Source organism: Ostrinia furnacalis, unplaced genomic scaffold (assembly GCF_004193835.3).
Source record: "Ostrinia furnacalis isolate ACB-3 unplaced genomic scaffold, ASM419383v2 OfSCF1862, whole genome shotgun sequence".
Taxonomy (NCBI): Eukaryota; Metazoa; Arthropoda; class Insecta; order Lepidoptera; family Crambidae; genus Ostrinia; species Ostrinia furnacalis.
This window is the reverse complement of record NW_021132101.1, coordinates 468,353-491,520: the sequence shown is the minus strand read 5'-3', so window position 1 is coordinate 491,520 and position 23,168 is coordinate 468,353. Positions and strand designations below refer to the sequence as shown.

The 23,168-nt window shown below is 35.3% G+C and overlaps 1 protein-coding gene across 1 annotated transcript; it reads left to right on the top strand.

The window, feature by feature from the left end:
* Positions 1 to 6,379: 6,379 nt before the first annotated feature.
* Positions 6,380 to 21,604, top strand: LOC114353941 (uncharacterized). The gene is made up of 3 exons (XM_028306132.1): positions 6,380 to 6,566; positions 14,220 to 14,477; positions 21,386 to 21,604. The coding sequence occupies exons 2-3, from the start codon at positions 14,226 to 14,228 to the stop codon at positions 21,602 to 21,604; spliced, it is 471 nt and encodes a 156-aa protein (XP_028161933.1). The 5' UTR covers positions 6,380 to 6,566; positions 14,220 to 14,225.
* The last annotated feature ends 1,564 nt before the right edge of the window (positions 21,605 to 23,168 follow it).

Sequence of the window (23,168 nt, the reverse complement as noted above, 5' to 3'; positions counted from 1 at the left end):
AATTGACTTTTCTTTAGATAAGACGACAAGAGAAAGGTTAATTACATTACTAAAGTATATAATTTTCATGTTTTAGTTGAATCTTTAAAGATTTATACCCAAAAAAAGATACTTTTACTTACTTTAATTTTCATTTTTTGGAACCTCATAACTTCTGAACGGGCAACTTTGGGCGCGCGCTGTTTTTGCAGGATTATAGTCAACAAGCCATAGAACAAGGCTCAAGTAGTTTCAAAGCAAAATCTGTCAAGGCTTAGTCGAAATCGACCACTTTATGTTTCATTCCATACAACGAAAATGGAAAATATTTTTTTCCAGTCAAACTATTGGTTTTAGAGAAAAACTTGTGCAGCATTTATTCATCAGAATAACGTAACCTATCGATAGGTATTTTTTTCAAATAGAAATTGTGAAAAAAATCGCTATGTCCATAAATCGCAATTTCGCTCCATAGTGTGTCGGTCTGTCTGTCTGTCTCGCTTTCACGCCTAAACCACTGAACCGATTTTGATGAAATTTGGCATAGAGATAGTTTGAGTCCCGGGAAAGGACATAGGATAGTTTTTATACCGGTTTTTGAAACAGGGATGCGCGCGGTAAAGTTTTTCTGTGACAGACAAAATTCCACGGGCGAAGCCGCGGGCGGAAAGCTAGTTATCTATAAGTAAATGTAGGTATCTCTTGCGAATAATCATACTCACAAGAGCTTATTAAGTTAGGATTATTACAGTTAAGTTGCTAGATTGGTTGCTGCAAAGAAAAGTCCTTAACTTAATGACTTGAAAATTTAGAGACGAAAAGCTACAAACTTATTAGTTTTACAATAAAATACACACAAACATATTTTTCATATTGAAGTAATGACAAAAGATTACAAGTTTTCAGTAGGTAAATCTTTTAATTTAACTTTTAAGTATAGATTTAGTTTGACATATTGACAGTTATTGTTAGAAATAAGAGAAAAAATCCAATAACATTTTTCATTCAGAGAAAAGTTATTCTTTCGATTGAACATAGTTGAAGTGAAAGATTGATTCTTCGAACTTAAATGACTTACGTTTTTAAATCTGTTTAAGTTGCACAATCCTTTATAAATAAGATAAGTAAAATCTGTGTAAATCAACAAGCAAATTGACGCCAACTCATTTAGGATTCGGATATATTTAGAATTCATATCGGAGAAGTTTTAGATAGTTTTGTCCATCTGTGTGAATTTATGCGCAGTAGTTATTCAGAGTTATTATTTTAATAGCAAACTTTATTTATTTAACGATATTGGAGTTGTAACTTTTGTATTATTCTTTAAGGTAACGTTAACTCCATCGCACTATTTGTGTTAGTTCGCATTTACATCGTTTTGTTTAACAGCTGTTGTTGAAGTTATTGAATGTTTTTGATACATTTCATTTGGTTAAATATACGAGTAACTGGGTAGTTCTAAGATTTGAAGTTTCAAGTAACTTTTAATCTAAAAAGAGGAATTTTCAAATATAATATGTGCTGAGTTGCACCACCTTATTTTTACCGTAATGATAACAATAAACGGGCTTTTTGTATGGAGTTTGACAGAGTTTTGACATTTGTTAAAGTCAAAAGAAGATGGTGTAACTTAGCCTAAGTCGATCGACACATTTATCGCTTCAATCATCGATATTTTCAGGATCGATAAACTATTGTTTTTCACATCACTCTTTCACAAGATTTAAAGGAATAATGAGGGATGGACTTCGTCTAACGCTCAAACATATTACAAAAAAATATTGTATCATTAATGTGCTTTATAGCGTGTAAAATTAAAGTGCCTAGTTGCCCCATCATTTGGCCCAGACAGACATGTCTAATCTATTAGCTTTTATATCACAACCGGCAGTAAGCTAGCAATAGCGCTATCATAATAAAAGTTTTATGTCCATATCATACAGACGCTGTAAAAGGCGGAATGGTCGAACATTGTTTTGTCAAATTGCTGTATTAGCTACAGTAGCTAGTTGGGACCGAAGTACGGTTGGGGTGTTTTAAAATGAATATTAAATGTAATGGTAATTTGCGAAAGACAGTTTTGTTTTGACAAAGCAGGTATTTGATTACAGTCTTACCTGATGCTAAATAAGAAATAGTCTCATTATCATCATCATCGTCATTTCACCCATAGGACGTCCATTGCTGAACCTAATAATGATAATAATAAGCCCCGCAGGGCAGCTTTGTGGCGAGCTGTTGGTGAGTAGCGACACCACGGGGCCAGTTGTTAATCCGAGTGCTCCCGAGAGTCGGTCAAGACCCTCGTCTTCGGCTTGCCGAAGTGGAATCCGAGAGGGTCTGCAGGACTTTCACCTCTGTCTTGCCTTAACCGGCCGGCCAGAGTGGACTCGCTAGAGCTATATGCTCCAGGGGTGGAAGTGTTAAAGGGCATAACGCCGCGAGTAACCTCGGAGAAAGCGCAGCACACCTCTCTACACCCCTGAGCTGGCAGACGCCAATGTTGCCCCTCAGTCCGGTCTATACGACCCATGACGCCAGGGGGGGCCCATTTAGTCGCTGGCTAGTCACCGCCTGCCATTTTTTCAGTCCGAGACTATGAACCAGGCAGGTGTCCCGTAGTCTCCATCCATAGCCCAGTAACCAGTCCATCCATCCTTCATCCATAACCCTAGTCCATTCTCCAATAACTGCAATAGCTCCTGTGCACAGGCTGGGGATGGTCTCTGGCTACATCCCATGATATAGTCAGAGACTAGATCCAGCATGTGCACCACTTTCACTTTTGTCGATTATGTTGCGCTTAAAACGGCCTCTACGTGTTGGATCTGTATCCCCACGCAAGCCTTATAAAGGACCGGGCCACTTTTGACCCGTGAGCTCCAAAGCGTACAAACATAATAATAATAATATCCTGCGGGGATGCATACCTATCCTGCGGGGATGCATACCTATCCTGCGGGGACAGGGTAGGTTATGTGGGGCTCACCAAGTCAGAAGGACAAAGGCATACCCACTAAAAATACCCCGGTGCTCCGTCATTCGCCTTAAGACCCCAATGATTCCCATATTGACCGGATGGTATGGTAGTTTAGGTGCAGTCTATGATGGTGCATACCTGCTCTGTAAGTGCCTACTCACTCTCGCCTTGAAGAGGCCCGGATTATAATGTTCGGGAAATTTAAAAAAAATGTTATGCTGAGTTGCACCACTAAATTTTAACAGTAACTATAACGATAACCGATGCTTTTTTTATGGAGTTTGACGGATTTTTAACGTTTGATAAAGTTAAAGTAAGATGGTGCAACCCAGCCTTAGTATACGAACCAATTTGCTGACTCAAATGTCTCGTAAAATGCCTAATGCCTACATTAAGAAATGATGTTCTAGATTCAAGTTAAACTAAATGATCAGGAACAGTGACCCGATAACAATAAGGATAAATATAATATTGAGACAGCACTAATGCTCGCCAGTTGCTTATGGATAAAACAAACTCCTTCTACTCTACTTCTAGTATTTATCGTATATTTACACACGGAATTTGCTGAAGTAATTCACAGTTTGTTCTCGGGACTTTCTCATTACGAGTCAGACAACAGGAGGCATGTGATTCGCTTAATTCGAGAAGAAAATGTTCCTGCAACATTCCGCTTTGGGGCCCAGTCGCATGAGAATAATTTGATTTGATTGAGTTTTCGAAAAGTATTGTGATTTTTGCGTAGCCTTACTTCTTTACTTTCGTTACATACAGTCAGCGTCAAATAGTTCGTGAACCCCAAAGTAGCCAAAAAGGTTTTTTGGAATTGGAATACTTATGCCCGTTTTCACCATCAATCCCTAATTTTTAAGAGACCCCTACGAAAACATAATACCAGTTATATGTGCTACCATAGGAGTCACTTACAATTTAGAGATTGATGGTGAAAACGGGCATTAATCTTGTGAAAACTTTTTGGCCACTTCACGAATTATTTGACGTTGACTGTACGTTTGGAGGGTGGTGGCGATTAGAAATAAAAGAATGTTGGAATCGTATTCTTCTTAATTGAAATCTTTAAATGATGTTGACCATTTTTAGTTAATGTGTATCCTTTAAAAATGTCGCGTCGGGTCGGTGTTTTTGTAATACATAAATGTTATAAATAAACAAGATGAACTGAAGCCGCCATTGAAACTAATTATTTTAATCGCAATCTATTTTATCACACACGATATTTTGTTTAGCAATTATCTAATTCACTTAACTCGAACTCTGAATATTTCGATATTAATATTAGCAAACATTTAATTGTCAACGTCCAGCAAACAACTCGATTATTGGTAATTGTTTCCCAATAGATCACAGGGTAAATCCGCGAAACAGTAAAAAACTTATGTTCCGATCGATTAAAAAAAAACTGTTGTAGTTCTGGTAAATTAAACTTCTGAATAACGATTCGTACAAGTTTCCACATAAGGTGCCATGATCCATATTGATTAAATACTTCAAGTTATTTCGATAATCAAGAAAACACGCACTAAACGTCATTACCATCACAGTAAAAGTACTGACCTTTGCCGTTGTCTTTTAATTTTTTTTACTTTACCTATACACAGACCAGATTTTGATTATAAATTTAAAATGTACATATTTACCGTGACAAAATAACAAAATTATATTGAAATCGTATTAGCCAATAAAATGGAATCATGAATTGAAATATTGTCACGAGAAATCGTCATAGCCATCGCGGCAGCATCAAAGGTTCTTTAATGCGGCTGCGACGCGACTTATCCCCGCTTGTGTCCGCGCGTCCCACTCTTCAATTCGTTGCTCGTAACAGAACAGAATGCACGTAAAATTTACGCAGCTCCGAGACTTTTTAAACTCCGAAAACGAGAGACACTCGCAGTTTGTNGAGATCGGTCGGGTATTAGCATGGTCTATCATATAAGGTAGGTATTAAAGTGCTACAGTTCTGGGGACGTTTTGTCCCATTGTTCTTTAAGCTTTGTTTTTAAATGAGAAGGTTTTTTATTAGTTTACGAAAAGACGTTTTTTTATTCATTTCTTGTATGTTGACTATTGTGTAAGTCTAAGTAAGAGTAGCTTGGCATATTTTTCAATCAAAATCCTCATTGGTGTAAATATATATTTTTTCTGATTCTGAATAATATTAGGAACGTAAAAAATTTTTAACTAATGTCCGTATTGTTCCAAATTCAATAAATTCATTAAATTATTGAATACATTTACTTTTATTTCCAACCCATTCTTTAATAGGTACGTGCTTAGCCAGGAAAATAACATAGATAAAATTGGTGTTTAGCTGAACAATTATATCTAAATTTTAGTTTTCAAGTTATTTTAATTTAATGTATTACTATAAAATTATATTTCGTCATCACCATTAACATAAGATCATTACCATTTTAATAAAATCATTACCATTGGGAAAACGTCATTACCATTTTGTGAAAAAATATTTGGACGCTTGTTACTTCTAAAATAACGATTGAATCTAAGGGCCTCACACTGATCTAAAAAGCTCATTGCTTAACCTTTCAGTTTAATATAGTTTGCACGCATTCCTGTAAAGTTTTTCAAAAAACGTAAAATAAATCTCGCGGAATCAAATCGGCGGATCTACCCCACAGCAATAAAATTCCCAGTAGACAAGTAATTAATACCTGTCAATTACAGTTAATTAGGCGAGGCCGGGTTTAGTGCATATAGTTGTTACTAACTCAATGTATTTGAACTATAATAGGCTTCGACTACACTAGCGTGTTAAGGGTATTTTAGTTGATACTAAAGGGTCATATCAATTCTCATGTTCTTCTTCATATTAGTCGTTTTGCTCTTGACAGGTCGTGGTCACGTTGAGATTCTCATATTAAAAAAATATTTATTGGAACTAGAAAATTTTTACGATAATAATTTAATAGAGTTAGAGATATGAAAATGCATGTTTATTATAATATTGGTATGTTGTACCTAAGACTAGTGGTGTGATGAAGATTAAACAAAGGCATAGGCGAAAACTGAAATGATTTAATAAAAACGTGGCAAAACATAAAATTATGTGAACTTACCATGGTACATACCTACCCTTTCTACGACGATGTAATTTGTTTTAACTGTAGCCAAGAAAGAAAGACAACAGCCTTAATTGTATCAACGTACGCATAAACTGCATCCTGGTCCTGGTGTTCCACTTACCTAAACAGTGTTCAAAGTAAAATCCGTCAGAGAAATTATTAATGAGTGTAAATTGACCACAGAATGTATGCGCCTTTAAATGTTGTAGATATGTCATTATCAGAAGCGGTAGTTAATATCGTAAACAATTAAAATCATGGTTAGTCAATAAACCAAAAATATTTGGTGGGATGCTCAATTATAGGTTTTGGAACTATCAAATGATTAGGTTATTTGTCATTAAGGTGCACAGACGTGTGCCTGGATAAATTTGCTTTGGGATTTGAACATTGTGTGCAAAATGAGATTTGAACTTAATTTCAAACTTTATTAGTTTTGAAATACATTGGTGAATTTATATGAGTGCAGTGATAGTGTGAAAGTTACAAACATATATTCAAAGGTAAGGTCCAGTGAATTATTGAGAGACATTGGAAAACTTCATATTTTCGATTGTGTTTTATTTTGTGAGCAAGCGTACCATCGATAAATTCGCTACGTCTACTGTTTAATTCGCAAATAATGGACTTGTAGTCCAGTCATTTAAGCTTAAATTAGGTAAGAATCTCGGAATTAGAGATACCCAGCTGTAAGTCTGTAAATACTTGTATATTGACACCCTAAAAGTTGTCTCAAAACCTACATATGGTAGGGTGTAAGCAACTATTAAATTTTAAGGTCAAAGGTCACAAAAATCGGTTTTTTGCGCTTTTTTAGGAAATATCTCATTTCCTATGGGTTTTTTGCTATTTGTATTTATTANAATACAAATAGCAAAAAACCCACAGGAAATGAGATATTTCTAAAAAAAGCGCAAAAAACCGATTTTTGTGACCGTTGACCTTGAAATTAAATAGTTGCTTACACCCTACCATATGTAGGTTTTGAGACAACTTTTAGGGTGTCAATATACACGTATTTACAGACTTACAGCTGGGTATCTCAAATTCCGAGGTGAACTTACTATAATGACTGGACTATTGGCGAAGCGATCGCAAACTTAAATGCTACATTGTCTACAGGTACAGAGTGTTTGTGTTTTATATCATTGAGTGAGGAGACAAAAAAGCTTTTCATTACGTTTTTGTGGTGTAACGCCGTTACCTCCCGTGAAATTTCATCACGATCGGACTTAAAGAGTTATGAAGCTGTGACACACAGACCACAAGATCTGCAGGCCTATTTTTTAACAATTTGAATTTCAGTTTAAGGCTGAGTTTTACCACCTTTTTTACCCGTAACAACAATAACCGGTGCTTTTTGTATGGAGTTTGACTTTTAGGAAGTTGCTTGAGATATCGTAAATGTTTATTACAAAGGTCTTGAATGCTCTTTGTAATATTTTAAATGCAGTGGACTATACAACAGTCTCATAATCGAATCAAATCGAATTACCTAATCTCGATATAGTTTTATCGATGAGTTTTGCGTGTGACCTAGACTAATACAAGATTAACTCTGGTTTTGCACATTACTTGGAGACAATCGGTCAACAATAGGTCTACTTTCCAGATCTACCTTAGATTATTTATGAGGCGGCTAATAAGCTAATTCTACAATCTAGCGGCTTTAAAGTAGATCAAGAGTAAATAAATTTAAACTTAAGATAGCACACTCTTAAAATGCCAGGAGCGTGCTCGGTTGAGTCGCACACACTAGCTCTACCTTACAAGCACCTGATAGACTGATAAACGAAAAAATGCAGCCATTGGCTGAAACGGAACGGATCTGTACACGAAAATAACATAGGTGAGATAATGGAAATTAATGGTTTAAATACCGATAATACCTATACAAATGGAAGTTGCTAACGGCGAAAGCTCTATACTGGAAATTCATAGTTAAAGTCAGAATTTCTGATTCACTTTTGGATAAACTCATGTGTGAAGATAATACTAATAGGCCAACAAACTTCCCAAAGCCACGATAGACTACAGTACATACTAGAGGCCATCAAATATTAAGCTAATGCTCCAATCTGGCGGGCGGCCAGGATTGGCCTGCGCCAGCCCATTGATGACCCCGTATTCACATGTTGCTGGTGGTTAAACAACTTTTTAGTAATTTCTTTGCTTTTTAAATCTACATTTGACATTGTAATTTTACTGAATATCATCGGTATGGTGGACAGCCGCTCGAGCGGGCAAAAATAACGACAAATCCTTTGGTGCAATAAAGGTATTTTGCTTAAAAACCCAGACGGCTATCAAAAAGAATAAAAAAAGTATAAAAGCATAGACAATATATCAAAAAAGGTTGGTGCACCTATCGGTTCCCAACAATCGGAAATAAATTGTTATCTCATCTTTCTTAACCAATCTTATCTTAGAATAATATAATATCTCTATGAACTATGTATGAAGCTGACCACTAAATTATTACTTTTACAATTTTACCTCATTTTTTATTATGGATATTTAAAAATCATTAGAAGTAGAAGATCCTGGTATATCTACTTATGTATAAAACTGACCACTAATTACGAATTTTACTATCATACCCTTGTATCTTATCTTTTATTACGGACATTTAAAAAATCATTAAAGTAAAAGAACTTTCATCTTAGGTTTAAAGAACATTTATTTCTCATTAAAAACATTACAGTCACTTACATGAGAAATTAACAAATTTTATGTAGGTAGATAATTTACAAGTTGTCCAATAGCCAGAACAAGCAGATGTACTTCTGCGGGAATCGTCCTAACAAACCTGTACTTACGTGAACTTTGTTGTACATACGGTTGACATTATACGATATCTATTTCTATCTTATAATCATTTCATATCATATATTTTCATCTTTGAACTGTCAGAATATTTCAAGGCTTTCCTATCTAAACAAGGATCTAAATAATATAAAATAAACAAACTGTCATTTTGAACCAAGAACCTAGATAGAGTCCAACCCTCTAACCATTAGACAATGCTAAATCTCTATCCAAAAAGTCTAAATATTTATGGGGATGGAGTTGTTCCCATTTTATCCACACTAGCATATTTTTACAGTCACCCCACTCATGACCTACTGCATGCCCCCGAAGATTTGTCGCGTACAGCTGAGTTATTGTCTTTGTTCGAGGCTTGAGTTCACAATATTGAGGCGAAAACTTCGCTGCTCGTGTGTCACTCCGAATCCGTCCCAATGTACCAGAGATTGAGGACACCCCACGACTCCTAGTGGGACTTTTTGATTGGGGAGTTCCAGAAACTTATCTCAGTCGCATGAACTGAAAAATGTACGGAATAGATCTATTTGCTCTAGATATAGATTGGATCGAACAATCGTGGAGTTGGAGATGGTTTAGCCTTTTTTTCATTTTGCTAAAACTAGGTTTGATCTTAGATGAAATGAAATGTGACAAAAGTTTTTACCTCTGCTCAAAAATGATAGACTTATGAGTTACTTATGGTATGACGCAGTTGTAGGGTTTTGGGGTCGTGTAACTTATAAAAGCCTATTTTCAAAAACATAGGCGTGTAAAAGGACTTATTAAAAGCCTATTTGCAAAAACTTTAACACTTTTATTAATTTTATTCCCGTTGACATGGGATCGGTCAAGGGACCCCAGCCACGGGAGTCCATATTAGATGTTTTCTATAAATTTTAATTTGATTGTAGAAAAGAAAAGTGGCTGGTTAGGTTAGTGTACTATAGGTTAGGAAACCCGACTGCGATGTATGAATCAGCCATCGCTTCGCTCAACCATATTCGTTACATAATCTTCAAAATCCATCATCTTAGAGACATTTAAGTGCGAAATAAATAAATAAAACTTAAGTGCGAATCCAAGTCTACTTAAAGGAATTGGGAAAAGTAACACATATTTTATGCAGTATATTATATAAAATGATAAGATAATATGAAACTAGAGTGGTTCAAGCACACACGTACTTTATCTCGGGCTTTTGAGAAAGTTTCGAACTCTTCCAGTAATGAGTTCCCGAGTTCAGTACATTCTTGAAATTGTCTTGTCGAGATGAAAATAAACTAGGATAATATTTATAGCTTTATTGTGTTTTATTTCGTATATCATCTGAAAGTTTAAGAGAAGGAAACGACAGTACCTTTACACCTTTTAAAATTGACAAATTAATTTCTGCATTACAATGAGGTTTTGCCTCATTAGTTAGTATTAAAATCATTTTGTTATAACTCAGGAACAGTATGAGTATAATCATCATCCTTTTCAAATCCAACCTTTTGAGAAAAAGAAGCGCCATGTTTATGACCCATGAATCATGGGTCATAAACATGGCGCATCATGGGCCATGATGCATAATGATAAATCATAAAATCAAGTTTGTGAATAATATGCCAGTTTTGATTGGCAAAGCAATTATTACTTCTATCGCATTCTTCATTCTGTTGAAATATTTTAGTATAACCACAGAATAATAATACTAACAACGTCATAGATTTACACCCGTATTCACAAACGATGTTTGCTTAGGTATGTAAAGCAGCAAGTCGAGCGCACAGCGTGGCACATCGTTGAATAGAGCTCTGTGATTGGTACGTGTGTGACTCTGTGCGTCCACGCGCCTTGTGAGACCTCATAGTAATGTTTGTGCATACGGGCGTTTGACAAAATTGTTGGTTAACGCTCAGGCCCGTGAGTACCAGCCCAGTTCCATCATTTTATAAGGTATTGTGTTGAAATTTTAAAGGGATTCGTCCCTTTCTATCTAGGGCAGGCCCATTCATAATTTCTTCACGATCACGTTACAAAAACAAAAAAAGAAACTTTGTTTCGGCACTCTACGTTTTTTATAATTGGTTATCTTTTTTATTATCAATTCTAAAGAAATATTTGACTTTATAGTCATATTTTTTAACAAACATGTTGGTTAACGTGCGAAGCTGTGAGTCTCAGCCCAGTTCCATCATTTTATAAGCTTTTGTGTTGAAACTTTAAAGGGATTCGTCCCTTTCTATCTAGGGCAGGCCCATCCATAATTTCTTCACGTTCACGTTACAGCCTTTGTTTCGGCCCACTACGTTGTTTATAATTGGTTATCTTTTTGTAAATTCATTTCCTTTGGGGGAGCAAATAATGTACGCGGTACTCTTTGTAATTATAACATGAAATGAACGTGGTTGTTTACATTGATGACTTTGTTTTTGTTTTGTTTTTAAACGGATTAATTTGATCTAGATATAGTAGGTACTTTAGGGATTTTTTTACAATGAATCTGCGTTCAATTATTTAAATAACAATAATTAATTAAAAAACTGCGCCTTTAAATGGCTGCCTGGAGGTTTTACGATTTAATTAATAAGCTCTGCTAGGTTCGGAAACTTATTAGAACTTTAAGAACATAAATAATTGAATTACAAAACGTAATCACCCTAGCTTTCGTAGTAAATATACCTTTCTATTTCCCGATAGTTTCACCGTACTTCAAATAGTTCGATAGTCCTCAATTCAAAATCTCAATGAGATTATTTGGGAGCGATCGAGAGCTCCACGTTGAATAGAATAAATTGATTAATGGCCAGAATTTAATTAATTTGGTTTTCGCTACCAAAAATTTTAAAGTAAATTGTGTTCTTAAATGTTCTTTAGAGGGTTTTTAGTTCTTTTTTACACTCTTTCTGTGGTAGTTGTGTGAACTTTTGTTCTGGCTAAGATATTATGCTAAATCCGCAATCTGAAAAGGCGAAAAATTAAGAACTAAAATAGTGAAACATACTAAAATCAATCTACAAAACCGTAAAATAATTTGTCATTTGACTGCACTTTTGCTCTCGCTGTCACTCTGTTCTATAATCACACTTTTGCTCGCTGTCTGTTCGTACTTCGCTTTCTGTGTGAACATTGTTCGCGGACCGAATGGGTAAATTATTAACGAACCCCGATTTATGTGGAAAGTTGTTCGCATCTGAAACTATAGTTTGTTCGCAACTTCGCCCCCGTCATCGGCAACTCATAGGTACCGAGCTGTTTTTGATATCTTCAAATAGCAATTTCGGTTGGACTTCGGTTTGATCGGAATTCTGATCATTGTTTTGTTCCGTTCGGAGGATTATTTGGAACTGTTCTAAAGTAGACTATGATTTAGATTGGAAACTAATCGTTGAAAACAGAAGGTATTTTTTTTTTAATTTGAAAATCATTGCCATAGTTTAAAATGAGTACCTATTTACTTAGTAGGTATTACTAACTTGATGGTTTATTTACCAAATAAGTCTGTTTTATTTAATACACCTTTCAAAGTTATTAGTCAAATCTGTAAAGGCAAATAATGAGGTATCCATAAAAAATATGAAGGTTCTTTTTTACGACCTGTGCTTAAAAAAACTTAGACCCTTTTCAGTAGGTAGACAAAATGCTTCCAATTAGCAATGAAAACCATAAACATTTATTATGATATCAGCATTCGCGGTTTTGAATGACTCCTTTATCAAGTAGGTACAACAGAAAAGGAACAACGTCAAATGCGACTTAAGGTTCAAAGCCAGATCTCTAGAGATGGGATCTCAACATAATTTCTTGCAAAACCAAAAGTTTCTCTCTCTCTCTCTCTCTCAAGTAACTCTGGCGCAATTTCTTCTCCCTTTCCAACGCTGGCTTATTGAGTTAGTGCCATAGCGAGTTTAAGGCTGGGTTGCACAATCTTATTTTAAATCTGAGAAACGTCAAATATCTGTCAAACTCCATACAAAATACGTCGGTTATCGTTAGGTATAGTTACAGTCAAAGTTAGGTGGTGCAACCCAGCCTAAATTGTGCTGTATTTAAACATGCAATTAACCAGCCCTTACAAACAGATGAAAAGAGAGACGAAGAAAGAGAAACAATACACACAGCGCAGTGAAATGAGTTAACCCAATTGCGCTGCGTAATGTCACTCATCTCCACACAACCCTGGGAATGTAAAGTCCGCCATATAACTTTATACAAGGATAAGTGTCGAAGTTAACGCGGAATCGACGAATGAAACAAACAAAGGTCCAGTCGTAAATATCTTGTTCAATATTTACATGGCACGATTTTCAGAGCGAACGAAATAAAATTATGTGGGTCAATACTGTGCCAATTTCAGTGTATTGAAAAATTGTTTGTGAAACTGAAAGAGATATTTTTATGAAATGGAAAATTGTTTGAAATTATTAAAGTAAGTTTGTATTGGATATTGGTCTAGTTTAGTACTTACAGCGTGAGGTAAGTATTACAATAGAACATGCATAATATTGCCCACATTATTATGTATGCGAGCGAGTTCATAAAAATTCTTTGATACCTAATTGTTCTTAGCCATTTCCCATTAATTGGGATCGGCTTTCCTCGTTCTGCATCCATAAAACAATAAATTGGTTGAAATAGTAATTTCAATCTTAAACATTAGCAGTCGCAGTTAACTATGTTGTGTTTATGTTAGTTTGTGATTGTTCTCCTTCAGTAATTCTGAAACCCCTGGTTAAGGGGGTTGGATTATTCGTGTAAATCCCTTTCGAGATGCCAAAGGACTTGTCTTACCCTTTATAAGGTTGTTGAAGTCTCGTTTATAGCAACACCATTGCGATGGTAATGCGCGGTCTACACTATCTGTTTTGTAGGGTAGTTTTGTTTGAAGTATTATTGTTAGCCAGTTTATGAGGGCCAGACTGTTACATTGATGTTTTAAATAAAACTTTCACGAAGGTCGTGTTTTGAAGGCGATATCGTTGTTAGAGGAACATGATACTTTTTGTTTGTGGTTTGAAATGTTGGTTTAATATTCCAAAAACAAAATATAGGTATTTCACGAATATTATATTTTGCTCGTATAGCAACCGGTAATAGTAGAATTTCGTTCGTGGTTCCATTTTACTGTTACCTAAATGTTTTGATATTTTTACTTAATCGCTTTGAAATGTAACTAACCATTACCAATCAAAATTGTAGTTATTATTTTTTATTTCCCTCAATTTGTTTTTTATTATCATCTCAACATTTTATTTAACAAACAAGTGTCGTTTTTGTAATAAAAAATAAATCTCTGCCCCCCTTTTATTATTTACCATTCAAGTCATTCAACGCCTTGTATTAATTCTAGAATATACTTGTTCCAGATCACCATGTGGCTGTTTCTCCTGCTCTTCATGGTGCCAGTGCTTGGGCAGCAGCCGTGGGTTCCGTGCTCAGAGCTGAACGATGACCTTCGGTACCCCTGCCGGTGTCGGGTCCAGGTGGATAGGACCCTGCAGCTGAGGATCCTGATGAACTGTGACCGGGTGGTCTTCCCTGGAGACTTCCCACCTCTGCCTTATGGAGCCCCGATCATATCTTTCAGCCAGCGGTGGTCTGGGCAACAGGCCTTGCCTACACAGGTTAGTTTAAGTAATTTGAATATCTTAAAGCAATATTGATATAGAGAGACATAATAAATAAGATTAGATAGAATTTATTTATAATATTTTTCCAAGATTTTGACCTAAAATACCTTAACATGTTGAAAAAGGGTCATAATTATGTGAGACGGTCAATGTTTGATTGTCTCATTTCTGAATCAGTAGTTCAATTTCTGAAGACATTTTAGTAGTGCCGGAAGTCCGGAACAAGACATACCTACTTTTAACTACATAAAAATTCTTTCATCAATAAATATCATCAGGAAGCGTGCGAAACTTAACAGAATAGTGTCAATTTTGTGCATCGCGCACTAGATATCGTGTCGGCCGTCCATCGGGCCGTGGTTATTAGATCATGAATCGCGTGCAACACTCGCAAATAGAAATCTATCACACATACCGGGTCCACGCGGTCTCAATCAACGCGGACCGATTCGGTGCCATCTGCTCCAGGATTTGTAGGCTATTTTGGTTCCTATTTGAATCAAAGCTGTATCATGTAAGGCTCATATTCGGAATCCCATTTTCAATTTTTATGGCGGAAAAATGCTTTGTTAGCTTAGAATTCCATCAGTTCCATATGGATGTTTCAGTTTTAATAACACTATTACATAACAATAATAGGGACGTGGCGTTGAACGTGTTAAAATCGAGCCAGTAGGAAATCACGATAAGATCCACATTTTGATTTCTTATGTTTTACTCCTTGATTCAAATGTCATTAGTATTACACGGTTCTTTTGCAATTAACTCTTCTGTATTGTTGAATTTATTGCATTTTGAACAAAATCTAATTAGTTGTTATTGAAATACTTACGTTGTTCTTTGGAAAGATACACAAATTTATATTTATAGAAAACGTCCATTCGTACGCTTCAATGATTAATTACCTAATTGTTTCAAAAGCGCCACTTTCATTACAAAGTTAATCATCCACAAAATCAACTAATAATTAATAGTTCATAACAGACGATTTCTATTAATAACTGCCTTTGAATTCTCAACTCCATCACCTGGGCAGTGGGCGAAGTCTTTGAACTGTTATCTCCAAGCAGTGGCGTAGTTAGGCAACCAAGGGCCCTGGGGCAAATAAAAAATGGTGCCCCACTGCAATCTAAACTGGTTAGGTTTTATTTATATTAAGTTTAATGACAATAACTTACTCCAGATAGGTATAGCATTAATTTTTTAACCGTTCTTCTCTTCTCTTTACAATAAAATGTACATCGATGATAAAACGCACATATCGCTATCCGTTGTCAAATTGACAACACTGCTAACCCACAGAAAGAATTTAGGGGAATTCTCTAGGTATAATTTTCGAATTTCTCACTATTATAAATGGGAGATATTTTCAAAAGCTCAGTTCGATTGAGATTTTATGGTAAGGATTCGAGGGGCCCCCTGAGCTTGAGGGCCCCGGGGCACTGCCCCACCTAGCCCCTTAGTAGCTACGCCACTGTCTCCAAGTAACTAGTTGGTTACTAAGATTAGTTACGGTCAAACAATATACAAGTTACTCTCGAAATAAGGGCTTACATTCAATGGAGCCGTTTACAGCCGATTAACCTTTAAACCCCGTCGTCTGTTGGTATAACTTGGTGACATACATTCGGTAATGCTTGCTTAAGTGAAGCAGCAAATCAAACGTACAGCGTTGAATAGAGCTCTGCGATTGGTTCGTGTGTGACCCTGTGCGTCCACGGTCACTGTGAGACCTCATAGTAATGTTAGTGAATTCGAGCGTAAAAACCACAAACAAATCTTATTAAAACATCCGAGGGTCTTGATTAAAGTGCGTCGGCAAATGAACAATAGACCTCGACTTTTAAGCGGGGTCAAGACATAGGGTAGACCGGGTACAATAGTACCACGGGTCAATAGTACCATCGGCGATATTTCTTCATACAAGCGACGTTAGATTGTGTGCATAGCGTCAGAATATGCGCTTTTTGTGTTTCCATCCGCTCACCAGTCGGCGGCGCTTGCGCTGAAAAACGAAGGTATACAGGAAGGATTTTTGTTTTTTGCCCAGCCGCAGTAAGTTTTTATGTCAAATATATGAGCCCATAAGTTGGCTTATATGCTATTTGTTACCAAAGTATTGTTGTCAATAGTTTGTCCAGGCTCTAAACTTTGTATCGACAGCGAATTATTGGCATTCACTGTGAAAATAACTGAATTTTAGGTGAAGTTCTCTTGACTACCTACTTGGAACAAATGTACCAGTCTCCATGGGGTCAATTGTAGCGGTACAATCAACCCCGTGGTACAATTAACCCCCGGAACCTTATTTTATACTTAAATTTTAAATTGGTTTTAAAGTACCTATACTTATAATAAAATAAGTTATTATAAAACATTCACGTGGTTATTTTACATTTTTACAATTATATTTTTATAATTGAGAATGTTACTAGGTATGCAAAATCACTTGAAACCTATGTTACAGTTAAGCTTATACATTTACAAATACGTTAGTTTTTATTTCATTCAAAAATACCCAGTAGTTATGATTTTATAGGCATTCAAAGTTCGCTTAAATATTGAGTCCCGCCGACGGTCACGTGACCCCGTGTGACGTACATTCACAGCGTCCGCTCACTAGAAAACGGATATAAACATACTTAAATATTTTTTTTTGTAAATACAAACTTATTATACATATTAACACCCAGACCCATCACAGAAATTAAAATTGAACCAAACCCATACTTGATGCGATTATGTCGTTTTATTGCGAATTACCTTCCAGCTCCATCATTAGACCCCGATTACTATATAGAATTAAAATACTCATCAATACAAAACGAACGAGCCCAAACTCGATGCATTTAAGTCNATGGTTTCGAACCTGAATGTCAATGTCATCTGTCATTCATGTTTGTTCATGTTTGATTTTTTTACAATAAAAATGTGTTGTTAATTTCTGAGAGTTTTCAATATTAAAACATTTTCTATGTATAATAAGTATGTATTTACAAAAAAAAAAGTATTTAAGTATGTTTATGTCCGTTGTCTAGTACCCATAGTACAAGCTTTGCTTAGTTTGGGACTAGAAGCGCAGTGTAAAATGTCTAAAGATAATTATTTATTTATTATTATATAGGTCTAGTGCTTAATTAAGTAAATGCCTGGGGCAGGGTTTCCCAAACTATGGGTCGCGGCCCAGTAGTGGGTCGTGAGCGAACATTGAGTTGGCCCTGCCTGTAGAACGACACACCACCCCACCCATCCAACCAACCGCTGGGCAGTGGGTGAAATTTCATATAGGTGGGTCCCGAGTTAGGGAACTTGTATTAGATGAGTCGTATCCCAGACAACTTTGGGAACCACTGGCCTGGGGTATTAGAGCGGGAGGGGTATAATCTGAAGCACATTTGAAGTCTCACTGACGTTTGACATCACAAAAACACCCTCCCGTGCCGCTCCCATGCTAGCTTAAGTGCTGACTTATGCTGGATTTCTATATTCAATCTTAATCCAAATTGGACGGATTTGGATTGTCAACTGTCAAATTTTAAAATGTGTTTGGCCAAAATATCTGCGGTTTTTGATGTTTTTACATTTTTATATTGTTTATAAGACTATTTAAACAATATTAAAGTGTAAATGCGTCGAACATTTTGGAAATATATCTAAAACTGAATTCAATTTGACAGTTGTAATCCGGATTTGGACAAGGATTGAATATAGGAATCGGGCGTTAGTTAAAGTTGTTTTTCGTTATGTACCTACCAGTTTTATAAGGATGTCCAGTTCTTCATAGTTTAATTAATCTAAAGTACTACCCATTCGCGCTAAGTTTGCCGGTCCGTGGAATGCGCGTCCCCTCCCCCAACCGCGATTAAACGCAATTAATGTGTCTTATTTTATGCAAAAACACAATACTTATCAATAATAATAAATAAAAAATATTTTAAATATAGTTTGAGAAAGTTATAGATGATTCCCTTCGAGTGACGTCATATCGCCAGCGGCAAACTTAAAGCGAATGATATTTATGATTTATGATCGATACAAATATGTATTACCTGTTGATACATTCATTTCGCAAATTAGTCATTAATTAATTATTCCAAGTGTCACAATTAATTGCTATTAATATAACTAATTGTTACTAGGAACGCTTAGCCCCAAACTAAGAGCAAGTTAACAAGGTAAGGTTTGTACTGTGTGTAGTTAAACATTACATATTATAATTCCTGGAAAATTCGTATAATTTGATTTATGTATCAAATAAGGAGTTCAATTTGATTTAAGTTTTTTAGGGACATAATCACATTTCTGGGACAAACCGATTACGGTCATCGACAATTCTCATATGATTTTCGCCCTTTTGCATCTCGATTTCAATGAAATATTTTAGTTATTCTTTTCTAGGATTTAAAAACAATTTACCTACTTCAGAATGCACATAAAATAATTTTGAATCGGTAAAATACTTTTCAAAACAAGAACCTAGGTGATATTTTATTGGGGTATGGATTAAAATCTACGAGAATGTTTTTCTAACTTAATTAACAAGGGTTAAATTGCTTCAGTTTATTATCATCATCATAATCTCAGCCATGGGACGTCCACTGCTGAACATAGGCTTCCCCCAATGCTTTCCATGCTGCCCGGTTGGTAGCGGCCTGCGTCCAGCGCCTTCCTGCTACCTTTACGATGCAGTCGCTCCAGCTTGTGGTGTTACTGATTACCTATAGACAGAAAAACTAAAGACAAACAAAATAATTAATTGCAACCAGTTTACGGTACGTAATCTATCTACTTAATGAACTTAGATAAATTGCGTTCCAAAACAAATACTGATTAGTACCTAAGGCTATTAAAGTAATACTTACTAACTTATTAATTAAATAACGTGTTAAACTTTGTAATTTCGAGCTCTTATAAACAAAGACTTGGCAACAAGACTATTAAAGTTAATAGGTTCATTAGTAAATGCTTATTTATTCGGGTTTTAAACCAGTTATGTTACAAGTGTCTAAATAGTTTTGTAATGTCACTTTGTTTACGTTGATTTTACTTACCATCCTAATAACATTAATCTGGGTGTAGATTTCTGAACTTTCTCTCGCGTTATTTTCAACTCCTTACTTAAATTTAGAATATAGACCATCAGGTATTAGAATTCTTAATAATAAATATGTTATTTNGGATGCTCGCATGATGATCGACACTGGCAGCATGCGTTCGTTCTTCAGTCCGCGTATTGGCTATCAGTATTTCAGTAAATTCATAAAAAACGAACCATTCCAAGTTGTGAGTACACACTCGTCAAGTACGCACAACAAAACCATAGAAATTCCCCTTTTTCCAACTTTTAAATGCAGAAAATATCACAAATTTTATTTATATGACGTACACAAATGGTACGATGGTGTAATTGGAAAAGATTTATTAAAACAATTGGAAGCATTAATCGACATTAAAAATAGAGTCCTCAGAACTAAAACTGCATGTATTCCAATCATTTTAAATTACAAGAAATTCACAGACAACGTTGGAATGCCTAGTACGATCGCTAATTATCGTAATGAATCAATCAATAAACAAAACGCAAACGCAGACGCGTTATCCCGCATAAAAGTAAATGCTCTCGATTCAGATAATCAGTCCATGAAAGTAAATGTTAGTAAAAATGAAAAACGTATTCAAAAACATGTTGATAAAGTAGTAAAGAAAATAGAAAAAATATCGTCAGGAAGTACAATAGTAATTTCCGACTCTACATCCTCAGAAGGAAGTAATGTCCGATTCCGTCTTCAAATAATTCAGACTGTGTCGATGAACAATCAAATTAATAACTCACAAACTATTCATTCCGCAAAGGATACCGAATCACAAGGCATCCCAATCTTAAACGAAGCAATAGATAACAAACCTAATCAAATATTAGTCTTTGAACGATTTGATAATGAACTTTCAGTCAAAAACCTTTCACGCGACAAACAAAAGGTTCTTGAAGTACATTTACCTGATAATAATGCAGAATTAGTAAAGCAGTTTTTAAAGAAATATATCAAACCTAACTAAAACAAAATATTTCATTTATTTTGAATCAGATCAACTTAGACGAATTTTCACAGACGTAATTATTAAACTTTTTAAGAATTATAGATAATAATAAATATTATAATTTGCAAAAGACGTAAATAAACGTAAAAGCAAAGACAAATCACGTTATGTAAAAGCAAAGGTTTTAGGCAAAGCCAAGCGAAACATCTTACCAATTAAAGTAGGCGATAGGACTACTAAAGTGCCTATTAAAAACATAAAACGCCCTCCGCAGGTGGTGCCTTCTGCTAATGATAGAGACGCAGGCGCTGGCCCTTCAACTAAATATAATATCTAAGAAAATTACCCTGGTCTCAAAAATGTTCGACAGTTTCATAAATATTTTAGAGCAAATAAATAACAACTCTATTATTATTGATGAACGCTTGAAACGAGTTGAAAGCCTATTGCAAAACATAACGTCCACACAAAACGATTGGACTTTTTCTACATACATACTAGGAGTGTATAACATATTCATAAGTAGTTTCCGTACAATATTTATAAGATTAAGTGAAATAGAAACAGCATTAGCATTAAGTAGAGTATCCATTTTACACCAAGCAATTGTAAACCATTTAAAGTTAATTTCAAACTCTGCCAATTTAGTTTACCAGCCTACGGAAAGTAATTTGTTAAATTTAGAAGAAACTATTTGTGTAAAATCTTATATGAAACAGGATCAGATAACATTTATTTTAGAAATACCATTGATAGATAATTATACTTACAATTATTATAAGATATACTCACTTTCCATTTTCCAAGAATCCCAAAACGTCACGCTTTCCATTTTTCCCAAATTTCCTTACCTTTTGGCAAAGGGTTTGAAATACTTACCGATCGTAACACCGTGTCGCCCGCTTGCCGCCGGCGATCGCTTCCTGTGCTCTACGGACAACCAGGCTCTACATAACGAGCCTACCTGCGTGGAACAGCTGATGAGGTTTAGTAAGGACCTTACCTCCTGCAAGCAGCACCAGAAGCTGGAAGAAGTAAAACTCCAGCAGCTCAACGCGAACGCACGCCACAATCGGGACTAACAAACTGGGGGAACTATGGGTACTCACTGTCTTTTCACGTCAGTGACAATAAAAACTGGAAGTTTTTAAACATATTATTAGGCTACCACCTCTCGTTCCCATCGCTGCAATTCCTCCAGGATCTACATCTTGATCGCCATGACAACTCAACCCACTCATTATTTTTTCCTTGCTCAACCCAATTTTGTTCCTTACTCAACCCACAACAAATTTTTAATTTTATGTTCCTTATTCACCCCAAAAACATTCCTAGCTCAACCCATTTTAAAAGCACTTAAAAATATAAGATTTTTATGTACGGTCAGAATATTTTTTAGAATTTTTATTAAGCTCAGTTAACTTTTGTGTTAAGATCGTTCTATTAAATAAAACTGCAGGAGTTCTGCTGATACAATAATATATTTGAAAAATGTTTTTCACAAAAGGACACAAATCAAATAATGACTTATTAGAATCTACTATAAATCCACTATAAATATACTATAAATCAAACGACTGTGATTTTTTATTAAATCAGTATAACCAAGCTATGGCGTATAATTTTTTCCCCAGACACTTGTTCATGAATGTACAAATATTTCAAATAATACAATGTATTTTATCTTTTTTTTTCAAGCGGTATGAGATGACAAAAGAAAAATAATAAAAGTATTCATATGGACACTAATCCCGCGGTATAAGTTTTGAGCCTCTTAATTTGTTTATGTATTTACCTACCTTAAAATAAAATAAAATCTTTGATATATTTTAGTTAATCAACATACTCATATTATCTATATTTTTTTCATGTAGGTGATGTTTTTTATTTTTTTTTATTTAATTATAAATAAATGTACATACTGTATGTATTGATCATTACTAAACTAAAAAAAAAAACAGTAAACGTTGTTTTGCTATCCATACTTATTTTTGGTATATTTACTTTGGGTTGAGTAAGGAATGCATTTGGGTAGAATAACAAAATTATGTAATGGGTTGAGCTAGGAATACTAATTTGGGATGAGTGAAGAAATGGGTCGAGTTGTCATGGGTCGAATACAGAATAACCCAAAAAAAACCCAACCAATGAAGGTCAAGTTGGTCCCGGGGGAAAGGTAAACTGTCACTTGACTAGCAAGGAAATTAATCAGAAAAACATAGGAGGAGTTCGACATAAGGTTCGACTTCCCTCCATTGCAAAGCGGATAACAGGTGACGAACAAAGGTTTAATAACCTTAAGAAAAGATATGCATCACGAACAATAAATATCAATTAAGGGGGCCTATCTTATGAGCAATTAGCTACCTAATTATTAGGCTAATATGTAACAGTATGGATTTACACTCTTTTGCCCAAAAAAGTTGGTGAATTAGCCGGAAAAATCTATGCCGCCCTAGAAGCCAGCTTTCACATACAGTCTGTTGGTAAATCCACTTCGATGGCTCCTACGTATACTGGCGTAAGTGAAAAAAGTAAATTTTACAGGAGAGCCATTTTAGTGGCCAGAACCATATTTTTGGGTCATATCTTCTGACCTACTAAAACGAATTTAATGAAATTTCACATTTAGCCTTAACATGTAAT

Bases quoted from the DNA above. Each gene is read 5' to 3' on its own strand.
- LOC114353941 (XM_028306132.1), top strand. From the start codon at position 14,226: ATGTGGCTGTTTCTCCTGCTCTTCATGGTGCCAGTGCTTGGGCAGCAG. The intron at 14,478-21,385 runs GTTAGTTTAAGT...CTTTTGGCAAAG, and splicing joins AACAGGCCTTGCCTACACAG to GGTTTGAAATACTTACCGAT.